Genomic DNA, 12526 nt, shown 5'->3' on the forward strand with positions numbered 1-12526 from the left:
TAACTGCCTAACTGTCGTCAGTATCCAGCAAGTGGTTTAATTGAGAATTTGGACTTTGGCCTCATCCTCTTTGCCATCTTTGATTCTCAGTATAATCCTCCAAAACCCATCTTCTTCTTTTTTTCTTTTTCTGTTTTCAATCTTCACTCCCCATACTATTCATTCATTTCTTTCTAAAAAAAGGAAAGATGGGTTCTATCTTTTTTTGCTTTCATCCATTAATCCATACTTCTAATTTTAATTCCTCAAAGACCCTTGTTTTCTTTAGTTCCACTTTAAGTTCAAATCCAAAGAACCTTTCTTTCTTCAACTGCAAATCAAGAACTCAGTTAGTTTGTTCTTCTACATCTAAGGATGGTCCTGATTCTGTTCAATCTTCTGGTGATAATAATTATCCAAGGTTGGGTTATTAAATTTCTTATTTAATTCTCCAATTTTTTGCCTTTATTTTAATTTTGGTATTTTGGTGCTGATTTGTCCTAATTGATTATCCTAGTTGTGAGCTACAACAACAAACAATCCCGTATAATCCCACCAGTGAGCTTTGGGTAGGATAGTGTGTACGCAAACCTTACCCAGTAGGGGACCGTTTACGATAGACCCTCGGCTATACCCTAGTTGTGAGCTATTGGGGGCTTTTTAGTTTGTTCAATTTGGTAGCTTTAGCTTTAGAAATTGGGAATGTTGTGTGTTAGATTTTAAGGTAGAAATAATCTTCCTTTGACAGTTTATTATGTCCATTATATATGGATGAAATATGATATTGAAACTGTATATATGTTAAAAGGTTTGTTACTTTAGCATCTGGTTAACATCATTTTTGCTTCTTATATATTGGAGGTTTGATTTCCAAGAATTTTTTCCTTTTTATGAAGAAAACAGAGAGATTTTGGTTGAGAAAATTTCGGTTTTCTACATGGTATTAGAGTAAGACGCATCCCAATTCTTAGTTTATACACCGACGTTGGACCCGATATTATGTTGTCCACGCTCCAGTTGGCAAGCCTGAGCTTGCGGGGGTGTTGAGTTGCCCCACGTTTGGTTGTAGGATGGATGTGGGATTGGTCTCCTTATATGGTCACCCAAGGTCCAATTATTCATATTTTCGAATAACATTATTTTACTCGAAGTTCTGATAGTTAAAGTTAGTGCGTGAAATAGATCATTATGAAATATTTTGCTACAAATAGTAATTTTTAGAATGATGATTTTGGACTCATAACTTGGATGTATGTGAACTTTTTAAAGCGTAGCATGTCTCAAGTCCTCCCATCTGTCCAAGCATAGATGCACAGAGTTACCTGGTACTTGTTGCTGGTAGGAGGTAGTAGGTATCCCTGGAATTAGTCGAGGTGTGTGGAAGCTGGCCCGGTAAATGAGGAGGGTTGTTATAGGTTGAAGGCCAGAGAAAAAAATAGTTTCTAACTGTTGATGAATTCTTGGAATACTGAACTCATTTAGATGTTCGACCTGAATAGAGCGGAGCGGAATGGATATACAGGATTCATGTAGCTAACACCAACTACTTTAAGATTGAGGAGTGATTGATTGATTTTATATTGATTGCTGTTTTCAGACTCAATCTATAAGCTTGCATTCTTTTGAAGTAAACTAATGTTGGTCCATGTTTGCTATAGTAATTTCTGCATCATTGAAGGACCAGAGACCGTTCAAGATTTTGGTAAGATGCAGTTTCAAGAAATCCAAGATAACATAAGGAGCAGGCGCAATAAAATCTTCCTCCTCATGGAAGAAGTGAGTTTTCTCAAGTTCTAATGTACTGCCTACCAAAACTTGAAGGAATAACTTATTAGTATTTCCTAAAGGTTGTACTGTCAAAATTGCATCTTAAATTTCTGAATAATTTTCAGGTACGCAGGCTAAGAATACAACAAAGGTTAAAGACATCAAACACTAGACGTGAGACTGGTGAAGATGAAAATGAGATGCCAGATATCCCCTCGACAATACCGTTTATTCCTAACATGGTAATTTGCCGACTGCTCTAGTAAACAATTGAAGTACACCAGGAATTCAGTTGGTACATATTGGTTTGTTAAAGTATGCTACTTGACCAAGACCTTTTGTTTGTTATGATTAGCAATCTTTCTTTATAACTGTTGTCTGAATTAGTAACGTCTATACCTCTTCCTTTAACTTAGTGACTATAAATTTACTCCTTATAGCAGTAACTTAGTGCATTCGTTGTTTGTATCAGACTCCAAAGACGCTGAAGCAGCTTTATCTAACAAGCTTTTCATTCATAGCTGGGATTATGGTCTTCGGTGGATTACTTGCCCCAATAGTAAGCTCCTGAACTCAATTCTTTTTCTTCTTTTTTTCCACTTTATTTATTATTCTAGTGCTGAATTATGCATAACGGGATTGTGGTGTTATTTCGCTTGCTTATTCTTAAGTTACAAAGTCTTTTCGGACTACTGAACCTCTTTGACATGGCAGCTTGAGCTGAGATTAGGTATAGGAGGCACCTCATATGAAGATTTTATACGAAACTTGCATTTGCCTATGCAATTGAGGTATGTATACTGAAACCTGAACTTCATTTTCGAATTGTGCAAAGTTGTTTACCGCGTGATCTTTACTTCCCAAGAAAAGATGGATAAAATATGATGACAAAAAAAATAGAAGACCATTTACATCATTGAACTTTTGATATCGACTTCTTTTTCAATTATTTTCAGCCAGGTAGACCCCATAGTAGCATCTTTTTCAGGTGGGGCAGTGGGAGTCATTTCAGCGCTCATGCTAATAGAAGCTAACAATGTAGTCCAACAAGAGAAGAAACTGTGCAAATATTGCCATGGAAGTGGTATGTTCATATATTTTATCTGACATAATCAAATAATGGTATAACACAATGTTTACATAATTCAATAATGGTATAACACAATGTTTAGACTCGTAAACTGTTGAGGTATCTTATCTCTTCGTAGAGATTTATTGTTTTGAAGAATGCAAGATAGCTTTGTTATCATAACCTTATTTTACAATGACTTCGTTTTCCTTAGTTCATGGTACTAGATTATTGTCAAAAGTGACGATAATATCCTTTCGTGATCTTTTGGTAGGATACTTGGCATGCGCACGCTGTTCAGCTAGCGGTAAATGCCTTTATACCGAACCTATTTCAGTGAATGGTTCTTATCAACCGTTGCGTGCACCATCTCTTAAAAGATGTGCAAATTGCTCTGGGACAGGAAAGGTATGAAACATGATCATCTTTAAATTTTCATGCATTTAACAGTCATCTTAGGATATCAATCTGAAAGTACAGAGTTTTCGGTTTACAATTCACAGATTTATTCTTTATACGTCCTTACCCTGCAAGAAAAAATAATATGTCACGGAAGAATCGTCACAAGTTCGAGCGTCGAAAAAATCTTGTGACGGAAGGATAAAACCGTCATATTTATCCACATTTGATGACTTTCATCATAAACATTCCGTCACAAATGTGTGTTTTGCTTATAGTGTATTAACGTGCTCATGCATCGCTCATCATGTATTTTTTACTACTTTGCCTTATCCTACATATGTGCTAATTTATGTTGCGTGGACTCTCCACAACTGCTGCCACTCTCACATCGGATCCTCCAAAAGTGCACTACTTTTGGAGGATCCGACACAAATCCGGCGATATTTTTGGAGAGTCCGGGCAACATAAATGCTAATGGATTTTGTTTCATTTTATTGTTATTATTATTTTGTAGGTGATGTGCCCTACATGTCTGTGCACTGGGATGGTGATGGCAAGTGAACATGACCTTCGTATAGATCCATTTGATTAGGACATACAACCCCTTAACATATATAGCCACTTTTCATTTTGTAACTTACATTCAGAAAACCTTTGCTTCATTTTCTATTTTTTTATTTCATTTTTTCCTTTGTTATAAATCATAGTTGATATAAAACACCCTAGTTAAAGCCAGGCCTTTGGTAATAAAGATGATAACTTCTCATCTTTTTATGAGTAATAATTGGATTTTAAAAATCCTGATTAGTACTCCAAAATTTCAAATTAACTCAGTAATCTTTTCTTCGTTAGTAGAGTAAGTAGTCAATACAAAGTTTGTTGTTATCATTGAATAAATCCTCTGATTAAGGAAAGGGATTTTTACACAAATAGCCGGCGGATTCACCATTTACTTTTTCTAATAGATTTACATATATTATACACTGATTATATTATATAGGATTATACATATATCTTATATCCTTCGGCTATTAGTTATTTAACAGTTCCACCAATTAACTGTCTTCAAGCAGTCTTTCTTGGGGAATAAAGAGTGGTAGGGGTTAAAAAGGTTAGTAATCTACCTTTTTCTTATCCAAATTGGTGACCAGAATTTGTTTCATCACTGTAATTAACCAAATATCCGTCTGCAGCAAAATAAACCTTACGGAAAGTTTGAAGAACGGTGGAAGACGGCGGACTTGAGTTGTTGACGTACAGGAACGGCTCAGTCCTGAATAATTAGAGACTATAAATCGCAACTAGGATGCTATTTATAAGCCGCAATTCCAAATGCGATTTGAAAACGCCGATTTGAAAACGCTATTTATAAATCGTATAAAATGACTGCGATTTAATAGAGTCCGTTTGGATTAGCTGATTTGAAGTAGCTGATAAGCATTAGGTGCTGAAAAGTACTTTTAAGTGTTGAAACTGATTTAATAAATAAGCAGTTACGTGTTTGGATACAAGTGCTGAAATTGATAATAAGATGTTGCAGTATTTGATAAAAAAAGTGTTGATAAGCTCTTTTTCTGTTAAAATGATGTAAATAACCTTATAACTGTTTACACTTAAAAGAGCGTAATATTTTCAAAAATTTAGATTCCAGATCGATTCAAATACAAAATATTCTATTTGTCATTTTATTTTAAATACAACTGTGCTTAGATAAGATAACTTTTATGATAAATATAATTTATTTTATGATAAGCATATAATCATAAGTTATAATAATTTATAAATTGACAAAAGTTTCTCAGTAAAAAATAAACCTTAAATAGGACAAAATATTTGAAGTGAAACAAACATTGTCTTCATCACCACAACACTTAGAAAGCAATATACCAAAAATTTGATATGTCCTCATTTATTACATATAGTTCAAAGATTAATACATAATCACATAGATACAAATATGCAAAGGAATAGAGAATTTGCTTATCTTAAATAGTCAATGAGATACAAATATGCAAAGGAATAGAGAATTTGCTTAACTTAAAGTGCTTATAAGCTAAAAATTCATAATATGGGCGTGATCGGCTTATGACTTTTGACTTATAAGCACATGACTTATAAGCATTTTTAACTTTATCAAACGCGTAGATAAGCCGAAAAATGCTTATAAGTTAGTTTGACCAACTTATAAGCTTAGCCAAATAACAAATGCGAATATCCCGTTAGTCAAATGTGACATACATGGCATTTGACTTTGTGTGTTTCATTTGGGAGTGACGGAAAGCTCCTTTAAAATCAGTCAAGACAAGGGCAGTTAAAGTCAAAATGATATAAATAGGAAACACACTCACGATTTCGCCACTAAAAATAGTAATAAAATAAGGGTTAATAACTTTTGGTCATTTACCAAAAAATAAGCACATAGTACTTTTGGTCCCTCGGTTATTAGTAACTTTTGACTTTAGTGCTTGTAATATCTGATTAAGCAAATTTAATCTTTAAGTAATTGATCCGTGCACTTTTTATTTTTTATGCTTGTGAACATTCACAAATTTACTGATTTATTAACCATTATATCAGTTAATTACTCATGTGTTACATTAAGTTTGTATCAATTATAGTTCTAAAAATAGTCCAAATATAACAAATTTATTTGTATCATTCATTGTTGTTTAAAATGTTTTATTATTACTTTGGATCAATAAATATCATATTATTGTTTAGGATTAAAATTATTATTATTATTATTATTATTATTATTATTATTGTTGTTGTTGTTGTTGTCGTCGTCGTCTTATAAAATCATTCTTGGTGTGGCATGTGTTGGTAACTTATCTTTTTTCTTAAGTAAAAGTATTCCTTTTCATTCTTTTTTTTAAAAACTCAAACAAAGACTTTAATTCGGTTTAATCGGTTATTCATTTGTTTTATTGTGAATTAATAATCTCTTTATATGAGATGTAATTGATTTATGTGATGACCAAAAAGGTCATCTTATGTTTTAGAACTAGAATATGCGCTCTAAAGCCTTAAAAATCTCATTTTTACCCTCCTCGATTTATGTGCACAATCCGGGCATGTTTTCGGAAAGCTTTTATGTAGAAAACTAATAAAAATAAGAATTTTTGCCTTAAAAGTTAATTTTAGTTAACTTCGGTCAATATTTTTGGTAAGCGGGCCCGGATTCATGCTTTGACGGTCCTGGTGGGTCCGTATCGAATTATGGGACCTGAACGTATGCCCGGAATCGAATTCGGAGGTCCCTAGATTAAGTTATGAATTTTTGATAAAAACTAAAAGTCTCGAAATTATTTATTTTTAAGAATTGATTGATGTTAGACATTGTTAGTACCGGATCCGTATTTTAGTTTTGAAACCCGGTAAAGGTTCATTATGATATTTAAGACTTGTCTGTGAAATTTGGTAAGAAACGGAGTTGATTTGACATGATTCAGACGTCCAGTTGAGAAAATAGAAATTTTAAAGTGTTTTGAGAATTTCATTTGATTTGGTGCTAAATTCGGAGTTCTAGGTGTTATTTTGGCGATTTGATCATGATCAGGCAGGATATGGCGAGGCTCCAGATTTTCGAGGACATGACACTTGATAGGAAGATGGGGAGGTCGAGTATTAGGGTTGTAGGTTATGAGGTAGTTGAGTCGTGCCTTACTTCGTAACATGGTGGGACTAACCATGTAGGGTTTTTTTCCCCAAGATAACTAATGGGAATGTTGTGACTTACTATTTCTCTTTTCAGTGCAGGTCCTATTTACTAGCTATCGCTTTTGCTTTACATCTTTCTTCTAGATTTCATGAGGTTCCTATTTTTCTTATGACTGTTGTGTTGATACTAATATTTACTAATATTGTCTCCCTTTACTTTGCATCTTTCTTCTGGATTTCATGGTGTTCCTATTTATCCTATGATTGTTGTTGTGATACTAATATTGTCTTCCTTTTTGTCCCTTTTGTCTTTTTGTTTTTTTTGAGCCGAGGGTCTTTCGGAAACAGCCTCTCTACTCCTATGGGGTAGGGGTAAGGTCTGCGTACACACTACCCTCCCCAGACCCCATTAGTGGGATTTTACTGGGTTGTTGTTGTTGTTGTTGTTGTACCCATTACATTTCTTGAATTATCAACCTAAAATCTAGAATTTTCATGGTAGAATTAAGAGTTAGGGTAGAAAACTAGGGATTTCAGGAATTTAGAACTCAATTTAAGGTCGGATTCCAAAACTAATTACATATTTGGGCTCGGGGGTGAATGGGTAAAAGAATTTTGGTCCGAACCTCGGGTTTTGACCAAGCGGACTCGGGGTCGATTTTTTGACTTTTTGGAGGAAAATTTGAGAAATTTAATTTATGCAATATAATTGATTCCTTTAGCAATATTTGATATTATTGAGTCATTTTTTAATAGATATGAGTGGTTTGGAGGTGAATCCCAAAGGAAAAATTGTGATTGAGAATTAAGTGGTCTTCGGAGCGAGGTAAGTGTTGTGTCTAACCCTGACTTGAGGGAATTAAGAACCTTAGATTACTTGCTAAGTGAAATTCATGTGAGCGGCATATATGTGAGGTGACGAGTACTTATGCGCCGCCAATTTACCTGTTTTTCATGTTTCTCTGTTTTTCTTGTATTGTCTCATTCCTATGCATAATTGCTACGTGTTATACTATCATGTTTACGGATTTTCTGGTGATAATTGAGTTTTTATTTCAAAGTTGAGATTGATATTATGGAACCAAATGTTGAAGTAAGGTTTGTACTTGTTATTCTATCTCTTTGTTGTTATTTATGCATTGCATTATAGTAAGGGAGAGTGTTAATGCACGAAGGGTGATGCCGTGCCATATTGTGAGTGTTAATGCACGAAGGGTGATGTCGTGCCATATTGTGAGTGTTAATGCACGAAGGGTGATGTCGTGCCATGATATGAGATTTAATGCACGAAGGGTGATGCTGTGCCGTTACTATTAATTTTATGGTAAGATTGAGAGTAAAAGCACGAAGGGTGATGCCGTGTATTTTTCCTTACTGTATTCACTATTCCTGTTGATTCATGGTATATTGACTGCTCCGGTGATCATTCTGTTGTAGTTCTTTATCTTGTATTCCCCTCACTATGTTCCCCTCCCGATAATTCCTGTTTAGTTCTTCATTTCTGTTATTTGTATATACACTGTTAAATTATACATGTTGATTTGTAAGTGCCTTGCCTTAGCCTCGTCACTACTTCATCGAAGTTAGGCTCGACACTAACCAGTATATGGGGTCGGTTGTACTAATACTGCACTCTGCACTTTCTGTGCAGATTTTGATACCGGCTCAGGTTGATTGAGATTTTGCTATTGGTCCGCTGTCGGGAGACTCAAGATAGATCTGTCGACGTTCACAGACCTTGAAGTCCCCGTTTATCTTTTATGTACTATTGTTTTCTTTCATCCAGACACTTGTATTTCTTTCAAACTATTACTTGTAGTAAATTCTAGAATGCTCGTGAATTGTGACTCCATATCCGGGTGGTAGTAATTAATACAGTTTTCTGATATTTCGCACTTATTATATTTCATCTTAGTTAATTATTGAATGGGAATAAGAAATTTGTTTAATGATTATCTAACGTTGGCTTGTTTAGCAAGTGAAATATTAGGCGCCATCACGGTCCCATCTTACATGCACTAATCTGAAAAATAATTAGCAAATTCATTTTTCCTTCCTTTGACCTAGTATTCAAACATAGAGATTAGAAACCAAACCTTAAAGCCTACACTAAACTCATGGGGGAAAAGCCTACACTAAATGTTAAACAAGGTCAATTTTTTTTTTTTGAAAGGTCAAGCAGATGTCTATTTTCTTCGACCCTTCCATTAATTAGTTTTTGAAGATTAATGATCAACCACCACTTAAACTTATCTTTTTACCTGATATATGTGATATATTTTCGATCCTATTTACCCGAAAAATGGATAGAGTTGAATTTATATGTAGTTTCGAGGATATGTGGCGTAACTTAACACAAATTGTAAGGATAAATAGAAATAAAAATATGGATTTCAGAGAATGCGAAATAGATAAGGTTGTAAGGAACAATGAATCTTAGGATTCAACAAATAGAATCAATCTAAGAAATCTGAAAGAACCATTCTTTACTATAGAAGAATATAGCGTTTTATTACAATGTAAGCATGAGGAAAAACTTGTCCTCCAGAAATGGTAACCAAGCCCTTTTATAGTGGAGGAATTTGGCTCTAAGCATAATAAAATAAACATTCAGTGGGAGCCCCATGATAATTCAGCTTTTCCACAATCTCCGCCAAAATTCTCTCTAGTGGGATTGCAACGGCTTTTGTCTGTGAGCTCGATTTTGCTTAGAGCCCTCAATTTTGGTTTGAGCTTGATCACTACCCGAACTCTTAATCTTGGTTCAAGCCCGATCCTAGCTCGATCTCTCGAATTGATTCGAGGTCAATGTTGGTTGGTCTCCGGGTTATAGACATGATAGATCTACTCTGCATCATGGTTCGATTTGGATTCGAGCTTGATAATGATATCGAACCCAACACGGATTGGCCTCCCCGGGTTCGAGGTTAATTGTTCCACCTTTGGGATCTTACTTCGATAGATCATCGTTCGAACTCGATCGGATAAGCGAAGGCCAAAATCTATTTCGACCGTATATAGATAGTCCCCTCGTTTCTTAGAAAGAATGTGGTGAGAAACTATATGATTTTTTAACAGCTCGATCGGATTATAACCTGACGTTTCCATTTGGTTCGACCACGACGTATCTGGTAGCTGTCCCGTCGGTTTACTCTTTCAAGGCATTTAATACATGTCAGGCGGTGGTCGGCCACCGCTGATACTTAACCGCCATCGCTTGAACCTATAAATAACCCTTTTCTTTTATCTTTTACCATTTTCACATCTTCTATCTTCCAAATTCCCCAAATCCTTATTCGTACTCTCCAACTTACCAGTAAATCGATGATTCCTTTCTGCAAAAGCCCCTTTTCACTTCTACCAAATCTTTATTACTTTTCTCTATTCCTTACTTCTGAACTCGAAAATGGCGAAAATGTCACAAACCATCCCTCAGAAAGAGAAAGCTTCATCTTCACAGTGTGCCGTCGATGATACGCCGGCAGAACCACGGCCTGAGGAGTGCGTTCCCGGGGCGTGCGTCCTTACTTCTGATTTCAAGGTCGACAAAGGCTCATCGGTCCCTGGTGGATGTGAACCGGTATCAAGGTATATATGTTCGATAACCGAGAAGCACCTCTAACAACTAAAGAAAGATTGCAATTGGGATAAAAAAGAAATAATGATTCCTTCTTCTAACGAATATATCACTTCGCAAGTGAGAGGGTTCTTGAATGTGTATTCTTATCCTTTCACATTGGGTCCCCTCGATTCCGTTATCATTGATTTCTGTCGTCAATACCAAATAACCCAAGGCCAGGTCCACCCTTCCTTTTGGCGGATCGTTATCCTGATCCGATATTTCATGAGCAAAATCGAGGGGATGCCGTTCACCCTCGACCATCTTATCCGATTATACCGTCCTTGACGTTTTCGAGGAAGGTTAATAAAACTTCATCGTCGGGCTACCAAGGCTCTGTTCTCGAGTATTGACGAGGACATGGACCAGGGTTGGATGGGCAGGTTCGTTCGAGTAAGGACTTCGGACCCGATTCCGACTGAAAAGATGCCCTTTCCTGAGGAATGGAATATGAAACGTAAGTGTGATCCTGCTGTTACTTCTACTTTGTTCTTTCATTTCTTCTCTCATCGACACTCCTCTTTTTGTGATATAGCGGTTCCCTAGATTCCCGGAGCAGTTACCGATCTCAAGAACTGGGTACGAGCTCTTGTTTCGACCTCCACATACGCCGAACGCTCATGGCGTGATTTGTCAAAGGGTCGATGGGAGGCCAAAAATCATAGTAAGTCCATTTCTCGTACTCTTCGATGATTCGAACGAGGTGGTTTTCAAAACATTTATTAAGGTTTTCCATATGCAGGTTTGGGTAAAGACGCGGCTTTGAGGCCCTTGTCCAATGAGGAAGAAATTTCGGCCTCTGTCCCAAAGCCGGTGAAGGAAAATAAAAGGAAAAGAGCCTTTATTCCCGAAGATCCAAAACCGAAGAAGAGGGCGGCTCGTAAGCCGAACAAGAATGTCATTCCTTTGACCGTGGAATCTGTTCTGCGCCTAAGGGATGAAGATGAAGAAGAAGAAAACGATGAGTCCACGCTGGCGGTCCGAATGAAGAGAACCACCGACGCCTCATCGGCAGCTGGATCGATGATGCTTCATGAGGCTCCGCCTCGAACTGAGGATATACCGGAGAAGGATTCTGATAGAGTCCCCGAACTATCGGATATCGAAGACGTATCTCATCGGAGTCAACGGGCAGGGGATATGACCGAAGGGGCCCTCGAACCCCTTCGAACCGAGGAGAATGCTCCAGGCGATTTGTTTGGGGCAGCAACAATCGAGGATTCGCCTACCTTTCCCGCTTTTACCGTAGGGGTGATTCGGGAAGCCCAAGCTCTAGGAGCCCTCGATCTAGACATGCCTCACGATAAAGAAGATCCCTTTCGTGACCTGTTTACGGGCATTGAGGACGTTGTCGGTGCTGGTGATGGTAATGAATCAGATCTTTTTCACGGATTGCGGCAGGCTTTGATTTATGTGAGCTTTTAAGATTATTTTGTCGGTATTACCTTTATGTTCACTTTTTGTTAACTTCTCTTCTTGTTTCTTTGTAGGCAATGGCAGTTCATCGAGAAACATGTTCTCGATCCCAAAATGAGCTGCATCGATACGAGGCCGACCTACAACGGGCTACTGATGAGAGGAACTCCCTTAGATTTTCCTTAGGGCAGAGAGAAGAGGAAATAAAAGACCTCCAAGCTAAGCTGGCCAAGGCTTATCGAGATCAGACTGATTTGTCTGAGCAGATAATGATGCTTTTGAAACCTATGGGCTTGATACCTGAACGATAGCTAACATTTCGGTCTCACAGCTGCAGCTAAAAATTAAGTTGATCGCGAAGCTTCGTGAGGAGGTCGACGTGATAAAAATGGAGTCTTTGAGGTGGAAAGAAGGTATAGACCGCTTTGCTGCAGAGAAAGAGACTGCTCGAGCCCAATTATCATCATCCGAAACCCAACTTCAGAAAATGAAGGAAAAGGCATGGTTCAAGCAAGAAGAATAGAGGATCTTGAGGCTTGGTTGGCCTTTGTACTTGCCAAGGCCGAATTTGATGCCGATGCTGAAGCTCTGGTTTCTGATGGCGATGATGATGA

The 12526-nt window shown here is 37.0% G+C and overlaps 1 protein-coding gene across 1 annotated transcript; it reads left to right on the forward strand.

Moving 5' to 3' along the window:
• The first annotated feature begins 5 nt into the window (after positions 1-5).
• On the forward strand, positions 6-3998 carry LOC107774004 (protein ORANGE-LIKE, chloroplastic). Its single transcript, XM_016593446.2, has 8 exons — positions 6-400; positions 1638-1755; positions 1872-1988; positions 2219-2305; positions 2461-2537; positions 2703-2830; positions 3090-3223; positions 3732-3998. Exons 1-8 carry the CDS (start codon positions 189-191, stop codon positions 3807-3809), a joined length of 951 nt encoding a protein of 316 aa, XP_016448932.1. The 5' UTR covers positions 6-188; the 3' UTR covers positions 3810-3998.
• Positions 3999-12526: the final 8528 nt, after the last annotated feature.

This window comes from Nicotiana tabacum, chromosome 10 (assembly GCF_000715075.1).
Source record: "Nicotiana tabacum cultivar K326 chromosome 10, ASM71507v2, whole genome shotgun sequence".
In the NCBI taxonomy this organism is placed as follows: domain Eukaryota; kingdom Viridiplantae; phylum Streptophyta; class Magnoliopsida; order Solanales; family Solanaceae; genus Nicotiana; species Nicotiana tabacum.